Source organism: Coffea eugenioides, chromosome 1 (assembly GCF_003713205.1).
Source record: "Coffea eugenioides isolate CCC68of chromosome 1, Ceug_1.0, whole genome shotgun sequence".
Classification (NCBI taxonomy): Eukaryota; Viridiplantae; Streptophyta; class Magnoliopsida; order Gentianales; family Rubiaceae; genus Coffea; species Coffea eugenioides.
In genome coordinates this window covers 1,349,151-1,363,885 of record NC_040035.1, presented here as the reverse complement: position 1 = coordinate 1,363,885, position 14,735 = coordinate 1,349,151, and the positions used below count along the sequence as shown (strand labels likewise).

Sequence of the window (14,735 nt, the reverse complement as noted above, 5' to 3'; positions counted from 1 at the left end):
GCTAATGCAGGTTTAATTTATCTAACTACCAATGTAAATTTCTGTTTAATAATTTTTTTTCCATTGGACTCTGTAGGTTGATGGTGGATTGTAGTAAACCTGGCTATGAAGCTCTTACAAGCTACTTCGATTATGGACTTCGCCAATTAATGCAAACATGATACTCATTGTATATCGGTACATCGTCTATCTTAGCATTTGTTATCCCTGGCAATTTTGGTTGTACATATTAAAGCCTAATTAGGATTTGATTTGAGTATCTTTGTGCTTTGTACTGTTGATAGTATTGGTTGTAATATATTGTTGCTCGTTTTGTATTTGTAATGACAAATTGGTTTGTTATTTCGTATAAAATTTTTGCTATATCTCAATATTGACATTAATGATACCTCTTGCTAGAAAAATGGTTGAAAAAAAAAAAGTAGCAACTACAGTCACAAAGCTGCTTTTGGCAACTTTCTTGCAAGAAAATCATTTAGTTGCATTTGATCGTCTTTGGTAAGGGGTCGATGGTTTCTAATTAAAGAAGTTACTTGTTTATGACAAAATGGGCACTCTTTTCTTATAATGGAAAAAAGTCATAAAGAATTGGTGTTTTATTGAAAAATGAGTTTATTTTTATTTTATCCGATAAACAAATTTCTTTTTGCTTTCAAAATAGGTACTCTGTTTTTATAATGGAGGAAAATCATAAAGAGCTGATGTTTTATTGAAAAAATGGGTTTATTTTTATTTTATCTGATAAATAAATTTGTTTATGGAAAAATGGGTACTCTGTTCTTAAAATGGAGGAAAGTCATAAAGAGCTGATCTTTTATTGAAAAACGGGTTTATTTTTATTTTATCCAATAAATAAATTTATTTATGAGAAAATGGGTACTCTGTTCTTATAATGGAGGAAAGCCATAAAGAGCTGGTCTTTTATTAGAAAATGAATTTATTTTTATTTTATTCAATAAATAAATTTAGTTATAAAAAAATGGGTACCCTGTTCTTATAATAGAGGAAAGCCATAAAGAGCAGGTCTTTTATGGGAAAGTGATACTTTACACAAAGTGACCGCGATTTGGTTAATGAAATAATCCCAAATAAAAATTTAGAATGAATTTATTTATTTTGAAAGTTGTATAACGGTCGTTAAAACTCCAGAGATTGGCAAAAAAATTTTGGGGTTGCAGAAAGACAGAGCGAAGAAGGAGAAGAATTGAGCCTTTGTTCGTTGCAATTGTTCCATTAAAAATGGCTCTATTCGGTTTTACCCATTTTTTGTTGGGTAAAATCGTTGGTTCTAACGATCAATTCTTCATTTCCCGTCAATTGTCCTTAATTGGCCAAAATTACGAAACTTTGAGGATGCAATATGTTTGGGGTGAAACTTTGAGGATGAAATTGGCCAACCACCCAAACTTTGAAGATGAAAAGTTCATTTTTTCCTATAAGATATTTAATCAAATGTTATTTCTTATTTTAATTTTAGTTATGACTATACTACATATTTATTAAATAGACATACTTTTATAATTAAACTTAATATTTGATATTTTAGGATGCCATATATTTAAATAGATGAAAATTATTTTGAACATAACATATTAAAATAATTTTATTTATCAATCATTTTGGCCCTCCCTCCAAGAAAAAAATCTTGGCTTCGTCACTGCCTAGGAGGAAATTAGGGTCTATTGCTAACAAAAGATTGTGAAAATTTACCTTTACATCCTAATTATTTGGAAAAATCTAATGAACAAATTTTGCAAAAGAAACCTTGTTTCTTACCAACAAATTAAGTAACTAATAAAATCACCTTTAATATTGCTTTAACATATTTAATTTATGTTAAATACAAATTTTACCAGTTTCTCTTTTGTAAAAATATAAGTGTATCACTTTTTCAATTTTAGTTACAAACATTTATGTATTTTACATAAATGTAGTGATTCAGAGTAAAATGCCCATAAATAGCTAGTATTTTGCTGATGTAATGCAAAAAAATCCATAAAGAGCTGGTATGTTTTGGGCGCAATCTTTTTTACTTTCACATATTTAAAATTTGTTAAATGCAAAATCTACTAGTTTTCCTTTCGTAAAAGTATACTTTTTCAATTTTAGTTACAAATATTTATGTATTTTACATAAATGTAATGATTCAGAGTAAAATATCCATAAATAGTTAGTATTTTGTTGATGTAATGCAAAAAACTCATAAAGAGCTGGTATGTTATGGGCAAAACTTTTTTACTTTCACATATTTAAAATTTGTTAAATACAAAATTTACTAGTTTTCCTTTCGTAAAAATATTAGTGTAACACTTGTTCAATTTTAGTTACAAGCATTTATATATTTTATATGAATATAATGATTCAGAATAAAATGCCCATAAATAGCTAGTATTTTGTTGATGTAATGCAAAAAATCATAAAGAGCAGGTATGTTATGGGCAATATGTTTTTTACTTTCACAAAAATCAGTTTATGTTAAATACAGGACAATCAATTTTCCTTTCGTAAAAATATTAGTGTAACAGTTTTTCAATTTTAGTTACAAATATTTATGTATTTTACATAAATGTAATGATTCAGAGTAAAATGTCCATAAATAGATAGTATTTTGTTGATGTAATGCCCATAATCGGGAGAATCAATTGGAATTCACTGTTCCTCAGCCTTGGACACTTTATGTAAAGTAGAGATATTTGTATTCAATTAAATGTGAAACGAGCAATAGTCTATCTTCCCACAAACTCAGTTTTCACAAATGTTAATATTTTACTACTATAACAATTAAAATCAATTTTAATAATTCAAATTTAGTAGATTAGATAAAAGTTGTTAGAAAAGTGAGAAATCAAAAGAAAAATAACTCAAATTTATTAAAAGTCCAAAAAGGATTCAGTACTTCAGCTATAGAAGTCCTCCAAATGACTATATATTAGAACGTCTATAATCAAAATAAATTAGATAATTAAAAAACTTAATATTTCAAACATTTATTTTCTTAAGTTTCACTTCTTAAAGGCTCTCAACTCCTTATTCATTAATGACCATATGTTGTTTCAAAGCCAAGCATGGCTGTGTTTAGTACTGCTTACGCTTCCTTTTCGGTGTTTTATTCTTAGGCCCTTTATATTTATATTAATTTCGTGACACTCCAACACATTTCCAACTTCTGCAGTACACAACATTTCCAAACCCCGGTTATAGGTCACCACTTGCTTTTGTAGAAATATTCCCTTCTTGGTCCGTATATATCAGGTTGCAACGTGCTGCCTTCTCTGTCATATGCTTTACTTTCCACACTTGTCTTGAATTATCCGATTACACTACAGAATTTAACGTGAAGCCGGGGGGCAAATTGCAAAAAGTGGAAATACTTGGAAGTGTAAAAAGTTGTGTGGAAAATTTTCATTCCCGCAAGTGTTAGCCTCCACACATTTTGCTGCCCTTAGTTGCCAAAGTTGAACCATATCCTTCCTTGTCTCATCGCAGAAAGCATCCCCCCATCACCATTGCAGAACACTTTCATCCTAATTCCAATCCCAAGCGAGAAAAAATGGCTGATGCTGCTGTTAGTGCTACTATTCAGGTTGGGTTGCAGACGGTTGTTTCCCTTGCCGCTGATCATGTTAATCTGGTTCGTGAATTCCCAACGGAGCTGGAGAGACTCAACGATTCTGCTGAAATGATCCGAGGCTTCTTGGCCGGTGCTGATGAGGAAATGCATAGCCATGATCCGAAGCTTGTTGGGGTACAAAAGTGGCTCAAGCAGCTGGAAGAAGAGGTTTTCAAAGCTGACAATGTGCTGGACGAGCTCAACTATGAAAATCTTCGTCGGAAGGTGAAGTATCAAAATCAACTCACGAAAAAGAAGGTATTCTTCTGCTTTTCATTCTTTAATAAAATTGGTTTTCGTTGGAGGTTGGGTTCAATGATCAGGGAGATCAACACGAACCTTCAAAGGATCCATCGGGATGCCGAAGGTTTGGGACTGGCCTACAAGCACCAAGTTGAAGTAGCATTCGCTACTATAGCAGCTGGAGCCACAACAAGCCGACAGACCGACTCTACTATTGTTCGAAGAGATGTCCTAGGAAGAGACGAGGATGAATCAGAAATAGTTAAGAAGTTGTTGACCGAAACTGAAAGTGTTATTTCAGTTATTCCCATAACTGGCATGGGTGGTTTAGGCAAAACAACTCTAGCTAAAGCCATTTACAAAAATGAGCAAATTGTTGGGCATTTTGACCAAACAATGTGGGTTTGTGTGGCTGAAAAAGTAGATAGAATTGAGGTGGTCTTCAAAATGATTCTAGAATCGTTAATAGGAGGAAAGGTTGAAGGGGATCGTAGGGAGGTAATAGTTCAAAAAATTCAGCATGAACTCAAGGAAAAAAGATATTTCCTTGTTCTTGATGATTTGTGGAATGATCAAGAAGTATTGTTGGATGACTTTTTCAGCACTTTGGCGGGACTCAATGCTAAGAAAGGGAGCTGGTGTCTTGTTACCACTCGTCTGCAAGAAGTGGCAACTATTCTGTCTAGACATCCGCCGATCAATTTTACTCGCCATGAGATAGGAAGGCTATGCAATGATGACTGCTGGTCTATCATGAAAAAATGGGCAAATGTGGCGGAAGAAGTACCAAAAGAATTGGAAGACATAAGGGAGCAAGTTTTAAGAAGATGTGATGGTCTACCTCTGGCAGCAAAGTTAATCGGAGGTTTGTTATCTAAAAAGAGAAAAGAGGAGTGGCTATCTATTTTGGAGGAGAGTCTCTTGAATGGAGATCAAGGTGGGATTGAGCAAATAATTAAGGTGAGTTTCGATCATCTGTCACCTGCACCGGTTAAGAAATGTTTTGCATATTGCTCAATTTTTGATCAAGATACTAAATTGGAACAAGATCTACTAGTTGAGCATTGGATGGCTGAAGGCTTTCTTCAACCGGATTCCCAAAATGAAAGAACGATGGAGAAAATAGGATATGAGTATCTGAGAACTTTGCTGCAAACTTCCTTATTGGAAGAAGTTAAAGAGGAGTGGAGAACATGGTATAAAATGCATGATCTTGTGCACGATTTTGCAAAATCAATTTTGAATCGTAACAGCAGCAATCAGGACCGTTACCTTGCGGTATACTCACCCGAAAGAATCAATGAAAAATCATCAGCATCACTTCGCACATTATTTCTGGAGGGTGGCATAGCTGATGATATGTTATCAAAGCTCAAATACTTGCATGTCCTAAAATTGTTTGGAGCAGATGTCAAAGAGTTGCCGACCTCCATTGGCAAACTAATACATTTACACTTACTCGACATTTCAGGTTCTTGGATTACAACTTTGCCAGAATCTCTTTGCAAACTTTATAGTTTGCAAACACTAAGAATTGACGCGCTTGAAAAAGGTTTTCCAAAGAAGATGAGCAATTTGATTAGCTTGAGACATCTTCACTATTATGATACTGGACGCGAAATCCAAATGCCATCCAGGATTGGACGATTGACTTGTCTTCAAACGCTAGAGTTCTTTAGCATAGGTCGTCAAAAGAAAGGTCGTGGTATCCAAGAGCTTGGAACCTTGGAAGATCTTAAAGGCTCCTTGGAGATCAGAAATCTTGAATTAGTAAATGGCAAAGATGATGCTGAACTGGCGAACCTATCTAAAAAGCCAAATATGTATCGGCTGGTATTTGAGTGGGGCAATAGGGATCGGGAAAGTAATAATTGTGATGAAGATGTTTTGGAAGGCCTCCAACCTCACCCAAATTTAAAAGAGTTACAAATTTTGAAGTTCATGGGTGATCAGTTTCCACAGTGGTTCATGAATTTGACATTGACATCACTGGCGGAGTTGCGTGTGGAGGATTGCACAAGATGCAGAGAACTCCCTGCACTAGGACAGCTGCCATTCCTCAAGCGCCTCTATTTGACTAGATTGGAAAACACAACATGCATTGGGCTTTCATTCTACAGTAGCACTATTAGCAGACAAACATTCTTTCCAGCCCTTAAAATTCTCTCTCTTGAAAGCATGAAAAATTTGGAAGAGTGGAAGGACGCACACGAAATGAGGTCAACCGCTGACGTGTTTCCCGTGCTTGAAAAGTTATCTATTAGTGACTGCCCCCAGCTGACCACCATTCCAACTCCAAGTCGTTTCCCAAGTCTTGATGTATTGAACATTAAAAAAAATTGCCATGTTTTGCTGGCAGAAAAGGTTTTGAGCAATATAGCCAATCTCTCGTCCCTTGAATTAAGGGGTCGTCAAAGCATCAAGTCTCTAAAATTAGTGAAACGACCAGAGAGCAGCTTGAGAATTAATGGCTGTGACAGTCTACCGACTGACATGCTTGAGCGACTCTGTCTTTTTCCAACTCTTCAGCATGTAAAATTGATGATTGCCAAAAATATAACAACATTTAGAGGAATGAGTTGCGCCGCATGTCTTAAGAGATTGGAAGTCACTTTATGTGAGAATTTACGGGAGTTGCCAGATGATCTCTATCAATTTCAAGCTTTAGAGCACTTGAAGATACGGGGTTGCCCGAGAATTGATTCATTTGGATATCCAAATCCTAAAAATTCATTTGGACAGAAAAGCCTCCTTAAGTCTCTTAAGCAATTTACTGTCGATGATTGCGATGCATTAACAAGATTACCAGTGGAGATGTTCGAGTCCTGTACGTCTCTCCGAAAGCTGAAATTGTTCGATTGCCGCAGTCTGGTCTCCTTTCCCCTTGATTTGCGACGATTCCCTTCTCTCGAGTGCTTCTCATTATACGGGTGTTCCAACTTGATTACTGAGATGCCTAGTGGATTTGGCTATCTTACCAGCTTAAGGGAAGTGTACATTGGTCCCTTCTCAGATGACTCTGTAATCGAATTTGATTGGGCTGGATTAGCATCTTCATCATCACTCCGACACGTGTCTTTAGGTGGGATGTTTGACACGAAATCTCTGCCACATCAGCTTCAAGACTTGACTACCATCACATCACTATCTCTAAAACACTTCGGAGCAATCGAAGCCTTACCAGATTGGCTTGGGAACCTCGTGTCTCTTGAAGACCTAATCCTATCATGGTGCCCAAAGCTTGAATATTTACCCTCCACGGCTGCCATGGAACGCCTCAAATTAAGACGTCTGGAAATTCGTGATTGTCCTCTATTAACCGAAAGATGCACTCCTCAAAGCGGCTCCGAGTGGCCCAAGATCTCTAATATTCCAGAGCTTAAAATTGATTAAAAGTCGTGTGTTCTTCTCTCCTTTTTTCCTTCTATTTTGTCCTGTGTTTCTTTAACTGATTTTGTTCCACCTTTTGTCTTGATTTTTAGTTTTAAGTTAGTTACTATTGCAATGCCATCTCCTATAAAAATAGGTGCAGGTGTTGATTCTTTGTTGCTCTTTTTTGAAAATAGGTGCAGGTTATTGTCTGCATTTACCTTGTGCATGTTCTCTTTTCTTCTGCATTTTCTCATTTCATCTTAAGTTTCCTCCTTTTTGCTGCTGCTTGCTTGCTTGCTGTTCTTGATGGTGCGTGTGTTCTTCTCTCTTTTTTTCCTTCTATTTTGTCCTGTGTTTCTTTAGCTGTGTTTGTGTTTAATCTATTTTGTTCCATCTTTTGTCTTAGTTTTTAGTTTGTAGTTGGTTACTATTCCATTGCCATTTCCTATAAAAACAAGTGCAGGTGCTGAATCTTTGTTGATCTTGTGAGTCCTCGAAATTTTACTTGTTTTTATAGCACTTATTTAAATTTACTTGCCTTAAATTCTTGGTTGTTTTAATGATTGAATCATGATTTTTCTTTTATTATATTATTTAATTTGGTGCATGTTAAGTTTCATAGTACACTAGTGTGATCGACTAGTGAGGTGTGTGCAATAAATTTCACTGCAAACTTTTGATTAATTGCTTCTCATTATTGGATATTGCTGTTCTTCACCATCTTATTCTATCCGTATTTGTCCCACACTCTTTTTCTCTGTAAATATCTATTCCTCTACTTCTTTTGGAGAAGATTACTCTCTCTTTCAATTTATAAACTAATTCTTGTCATTAACAAAGTAGAGTTATGAGCAATTTGAAAGACAACAAAAATTGTGGATTTCATCTGCCTTTTTGAACCATCAAAAGGATGAATAAACATGGTAAAATATACTACTATATATGAACTTGCTGACTGTTTGCCCACAAAATTCACTAACATTGCAAGCGTAAACATGGTATGTTCTTTTTTTTTTTTTTTTGTTACTGATATTTCCAAACAACATTAAAACCAATGAAACAGCAATTTGGGAAGAACATTACAATTTTTGTTTTTACCGCTGGCATTTAATAGATGGATATGTTCTTAATATTCACTGTTATCTCTCTGTAAGCCTCTGCATTATGATTGCCATAAAATTAGCTCAATGTCGATCAAGTTGAAATTGTTTGCAGAGGAACTAGGCTGCTGCTCAAACTATAAATTCTTATCATCCTTTAAAATTTTTAAAATTCAGATACTAGCTACTTTTCTATTTTGTGAATTGGATTGATAATATTATGGCGTTGTAGGCCACAAGTGTCAGTGAAGCAGCAAGCAGTGATAGTGCCGAAAACATTGCGAAAGGCTCGAAAGTGTGCTTAAGGCAAAGTCAGCCTGGAACCTCTAAAGCATCTTATTGCACTTTTCACATTCTCCAACTGCAACATCTAAAGCATCTAAGGCTGTGGTTTCCAATCATTTTTGAAGAAAGATGAGGAGGTATGTGGTTTGGAAATTTCTCCACCCAACTTACTTGTAGTACAAGGGAATTGGTCCAAGTTTGCAAGTATGTTTGAGACATGGAATTGTGCCTAAATGCAGGTTGGTATCTGCGCTAGTAAGTGTTCTTTATGGCTTAATCAATGGAATATAACTTGATTTTTGCTCTTTAGGATTTTGAGTGATAAATTGTTGCACGAGTTACCTGACCAAACCTTTCTATGGCTCATATTTCTACTTAATGTCATAACTGAAGCAGAACTGTGATGTAATATTGTTATTTTTTTTCCAGAATTTGTTTAGGAAGCAGAGTACATGTTTTTTTGGACAAAGAACACCAACGTTCCCATGTTGTTCTTATGAGAATGTCAAGAGGGAGGAGTTATTTTCGCTTATCAGTCAGATTTTGAAGATGGAAGGTAGTTATCTGTGATTTTTCCCACCAGAATGCCATATATTGCTCAGAATGTGGAAATGAAGGTAAAAAATGTTGACTGCATGTCTATTGGCCTGTTTCAATGGCTTTTCTTTTTTGTTTTTTTTAATCTATTTTCTGGAAGTATTTAACAAAATAAATCAAATATTGAACCTTTTCTCCTTGTAGCATGCTGAAAACAGAGTGGCTTGTGCCACGCTTGTAGAAAGTAGTATGGATTGAGAAGAGTTGGAGAAGAGCATGGTAGCTGGTACTGGAGAGCTATCAAGGTACAAGACTTGCTTGAAGAAAACTGGACGGGCTAATACTTTAGTTTCAGAGGTGACAAGATTTGATGGAAAGAAGTTAGACATTGTAGACAGCATTGGTGATCGTTTGGATGACATAAACGAAGCATGCGATTGCAGTGTCAGTCATTCATTTGGATGGAATCAGTTCAAAGTTTTGGTGCTGCAATTGCGGCGGCAAAAATTTCTACATTCTCGTTCAAAGGTTCCCGCCAGATCTTGCAAGGCCTTTGTAAATTGGACTACAGGTTATACCTTTCCACTCAAGAACAAGAGAGACTCATGATACAACTGTGCTAACAGTTAGTCATTACTTTATTTTCAGGAAGAATCACAAGGACAATTTATGCAAATTCGATTGACTTTTGCTACCATTACTTCCTTCTGGGTTTGTTAATGCTCTGTTTTTAGCCTTTCATTTTTGGTTATCTAGTAGATTGGTGATTTTTCCATCCTACTTGCATAAGGACTTGCTCATGATAAAATATTTATAGAAATATCTATTTTAGCATTTTAGACAAATGTCTCACGGGCTATGTTGGAACATGTAGGAAGCAGTGGTTTCAAGCAAAAGTGTATGGATGGTGATGTGGTAGAGAATTGTTCTCTTAAGGAGTGAAGATCAATCTTCTAGGAAGCAATATGTGACAGAGTAGATGAAGAGGTACGTACTCTCAATGAATTAAATTTGAAGGCCTACAATGTTTCTGTTGCTGTTGCCTTAACTTCAAATCAATCACATACAAAAGCTATGCTCTGAATTTAGTATGCTTTTTTTATGATGTAATTCTGCTTAATATTTGCTCTTTAGAAATTTTTGTAATACATTCTTCATAAGTTTTGATGGTTCAACGTGGCTAATTTTACACTTAATATTACCGTAATGTAACATGGTGATGTTTTTTTCCTGGATCTATTTAGGAAGCAGATATCATCTTGTTGGAAAAAGAACAACATGGTTCCCTGTCGTTTTTTGTGAGAATGTCAAAAGGAAGAAATTAATGTCACTGAGCAGGAAGGTTTTGCAGATGAAGATGGTTACCAATTACAGTTATTTTGCTCATTAATTTGCACTAGCATTGAAAGTATTATGTTCTGTAGTGCTCGGAATGCAGAAATGAAGCTAATGATTTGGCTAAACTTTTTGTTAGCCTGTTTCGACTTTTTTTCTTTATCTATCTTCTGGAAATGTGATTTGGTTCAGAAGAAGAGAAGATTTGATGATGGAAGCTAGATGTTGAAGATAGCAGTAACAGTCATTGGGAAAGCAAAAGCAAAGCATGTAGTGGGATGGCAGAAATTCAAAGATTATGTGCTGCAAGAATATGTATTCACATGCAAGGGTTTCTAAGTCCTCATTCAAAGGTCCCGATGCACATCCCAGATCTGCTACTCTTATGCACTCTGCCTCTGCTAGGTAAACTTGACAAAACTCCTGAATGCTCCGATTGAGTGCATGGTTGACATTCATAAACACTAATCTCTGAAGGGTAGAAACTCATTTAGAGATCAGTCACAGAATTATATATAGCATAGCTTTCCTCTGATATGTGTCACTTACTTGAAATGTTGAATTTTTAGCATAGCTTTCCTCATCTTCCCCTCCATTTGTGTGAAGAATTTGTTCCATTTCCAGTACCTTGCTGCTACTCTGCAATTTGGAGTTATGTTAAAGGTGAGGAGGGTAAGGGTAGCAGTAGTAACAATCTAGCTATTGCTATACATGTCAAGGACAAGGGTACTTTGAAGTTGGCAGGAAATAAAATGAGAATTGATCAGAAACAATATTCATCAGTAGTTAAGGGAATATTGAAAGGCTTAAACTACAATCAAACTCAATGTGTAAATAAGATATTAAGCTACATTAGTACTATGCTTGACCAGTGAAATGATTTTGAGCTGAACTACATATGAAAGTCACTAGAAATACTTGTGGGATGTCAAACATCTTCTCTTTTAACCTGCTTTACTCTCTGAAATAAGCATTTGCCAAGCATCATTATCATTCAACATATGACTAAGTATATATGCTGCTCATGTTCTTCCTAAGCATGCTAGTTTCGTCAACCGATCAAAATGTGTGGGAGCATGATGCTCCAACTTAACTGTTTTTGCTCCTTCTATCCAACCTTAATTGATGGTAAACTCTAAAAACTAATATATCAAGATAACTTCACCAAATGAAAATCTCGTAAGATGAGAACAATTGGAACAAACCTATTCAGAAAGTCAAATTAATCAGCAGTCACTATTTTACCAGAAAGAAATTGAAAATACCACTAGATTGGCTTACTTCTGTCTCTTTATTATGATAGAAGACACCACATTCTTCACTAACTTAGGATTTCCTTTGGGTTAATCTAAAATTCTTTACTAGTTTTGTTCATGTTACCTCCGTTTTGCAGCAATGACACCCTGAGAGGCACACATATTGCTCTGTTTGGTTAGTTGTTGATGGGGTGTTTCTACAAAAACTGTACATATTAATCGTTTGCATCAGCAACAAAATTCAATAGATATTTCTTCATTCAGTGTTCAGAGAAGTGATCTAGCCTTGTAGCCAATTAACAAATTTTGACTTCTTGAACAAAGTATATGAATGTGACAAGCCTGAGACCAAGAAAACAAGAAATGCATTTTCTAGTAATACCAAATCGAGAAAGTTGCCAAACAGTAGGTAGAATTACTGGCTAAGTGGAAAGTATGAACAGCGGAACTTTCTCCATGAAGTCAAAAACTCTAAAGAGAGCTTTCATCTCCAACTTTAACATGGCTCTGTTTGGATTCAAGAGTTTTTCAAAATTAGTTTTTCAAATATTAAAATTTTTAAAAAGCATCCCAAGAGGTACTTTAAAAAGTAGTCTAAATTTTTTTTAAATGTTTAAAAAATATCTCAAAATATATTCTAAAAACTCTTCTACTATTAAATATTCCAAAATATTTTCTAAAAATATCCCAAAATATACTATAAAAACTCTGCTACAGTAAAATTTTTCAAAAACACTCCAAAAAACAACTAATCCAAAATATTCCTATAGAAAGGAAAAAAAATAGAAATCTAGTAGAGTACATCCCCACTGCCTTAATGCAAATATAATACATACAATCACAAAACGAAATATAAGGAAAACATCCTTTTAGATAACAAAAAGTGCAGCATCCACCAGTAGATACAAGGCAGAAAGAAAGCCAAAACTGGTACAGAGATAACTTGTACAATAGTGCTGACATACTAATTAGCTATCACACACATCAGTTAATATTCATGGGAGCCACCCCAAGTCAAAGCCGCAATATGACTATGTAACAATCTCATTGAATATTGTCCACGAAATTGGAAAACAAACTTCTTCAAAAAAAAAATTGCTACTAATTGTTCAACCAAATGCTATGGTAAACAATGCTGATAAGAGTGAAAGAGAGAGAGAGAGAGTGAAAGAGAAACAGATGAAGAAAAGATGGCAAACTTAGACTCTCAAGCTGCGGTTAAAAATGCTAAGAATAAGGTTGGAGAAAAAGAAAAAGATGAAGAAACATAAGTACTTGCGTTTGTAAGTATAAGAACTGCAAAATCAAAGCAAATACAGTATTAGATTTAAATCTCAACCTAGAACATTAGTAAATTGCAGAAATAATAAAAACAAGAACTATTGTAGATTAAGAAATCAAACCTGCGCATATGGTTTAGGCACAAAACTGAACTTTATCGGAAGAATTTGAGAGATTAATGGTGAGTTGATGAAGGGAGGAATGATTGGTGTGAGAATTCATTGAAGGAAATTAGGTAAAAATTAGCTAGGAACAAAAGAATGGAAGAAGTCTTGACTGTTGAGCTTGCTGATCAGTAGTAATAATTGGGCTAGGTTGCACCTTCCAAGACTCTCGAATATTTTATCATTTCAATGCATAGTTGTGCTGGTGTTAAATATTTTAAGTAGTTTAACTCATATAATCATTTGAGGCTGGTGATCATAAGACATTGATGAATGTGCGTGAAGAAGTAAACTACTGATCGAAGTTTTATAAGCAAATATATCTACATTTGTTAAGTAGTCAATGTATTGTAAAAGCAGGGGTGATATAAATATAATATTTACACCCTTGAGGAGTTCTGCACCCATATTTTGTGAATTTCTTTCCAGTATAATATATTCTTCCACATCGCCTAGTCCATCACCATTGTAGCCCAGAATGTCAAAAGCACCAGCACCACCACAAGCACAATCCAGAGGCTGCTCAAGGAAATCTACTTCTCATGTGCTTGTCATCGAAAATCGGCCTTTGAGGGTCCAGTTTTTTTAATATAAGAGTAGAGGTCTTTTGCCGCTCTTGTATAAGAGTAGAAGTCTTTAGGGCAAGCATAAAAGTAGATACAAGCCAGTGCCATTGTTAGTATTAAACGCTAGAATTTTCAATCCAAAGCTATTTTGTTTTCTTCTTTACCGTCCCATACTTCCTTGATCGTTAAGCAAATTTTGACCAAACGCAGCAGATGTCTTTTTTTTTTTTTTTTTGCAGTTCGAATTCAGTTTAGCATATATACTGCCAATTAGCTTTTATGTTCTCTATCATAACCCGTGAATTAGTTTATTTGCATTCCCACATTATTTCACACCAATTCTGGTCTTTAAACCTGCTTCACTTTTTAATAGAAGCAGTTAGCAGAAGTCCCATTTCGACACAAACAAAAATGTACAAACAAGTGTCACATGTTAGTATGGTACTAATGTAGGGCTGCAAACGAGTCGAGTCAAGTCAAATTTTGGACTTATCGAGCCGAACTCAACTTAATAATAGGTAGGCTCGAGTTCGAACTCGAGCTCGACTCGATAAGGCTCGCGAGCTGTAGCTCGATTTTTGGCTCACGAGCAGCTCGAATTGTTAGCTCGTAATGTAGCTCGAATTTTTGACTCGTGAGCAGTTCGTTAGCTCGAGTTTCTGGAAATTATTCTAATTAAAAAAATAAATAATTATTTTTTCTTAATAAATAATAAAATATTGGGGATATATATATAATTTTACTATTAAAATAATATATATATATATACTCGAACTCGCGAGCCGGGTTAACAAGCTTAATATTTTAAGTTTGAGTTCAAGCTCGAATTCGACTTGGCCGACTTGAGCTCGAAATTGATCAAGCTCGACTCGAGGTCGATATTGATCGAACTCAACTCGAGCTAGCGGCTCGGTTCGTTTGCAACCCTATACTAATGATGTCTGTAATCTCAAGCAAAATCAAATCAATGTTGTTGACATATGCCA

The 14,735-nt window shown here is 35.1% G+C and overlaps 1 protein-coding gene across 6 annotated transcripts; it reads left to right on the top strand.

The window, feature by feature from the left end:
- The first annotated feature begins 3,437 nt into the window (after window positions 1-3,437).
- On the top strand, window positions 3,438-11,399 carry LOC113761233 (putative disease resistance protein RGA3). 6 transcript variants are annotated; one of them, XM_027304131.1, is made up of 7 exons: window positions 3,438-7,248; window positions 8,558-8,747; window positions 9,040-9,227; window positions 9,352-9,718; window positions 9,796-9,858; window positions 10,022-10,134; window positions 10,392-11,399. In XM_027304131.1, the coding sequence occupies exon 1, from the start codon at window positions 3,551-3,553 to the stop codon at window positions 7,244-7,246; it is 3,696 nt and encodes a 1,231-aa protein (XP_027159932.1). In that variant the 5' UTR covers window positions 3,438-3,550; the 3' UTR covers window positions 7,247-7,248; window positions 8,558-8,747; window positions 9,040-9,227; window positions 9,352-9,718; window positions 9,796-9,858; window positions 10,022-10,134; window positions 10,392-11,399. The 6 variants fall into 6 exon arrangements, 4 of the variants coding, with proteins under 4 accessions (XP_027159932.1, XP_027159941.1, XP_027159949.1 ...); XM_027304140.1 differs by having other exon boundaries at window positions 3,438-7,251; XM_027304148.1 differs by having other exon boundaries at window positions 3,438-7,710; window positions 10,029-10,134.
- The last annotated feature ends 3,336 nt before the right edge of the window (window positions 11,400-14,735 follow it).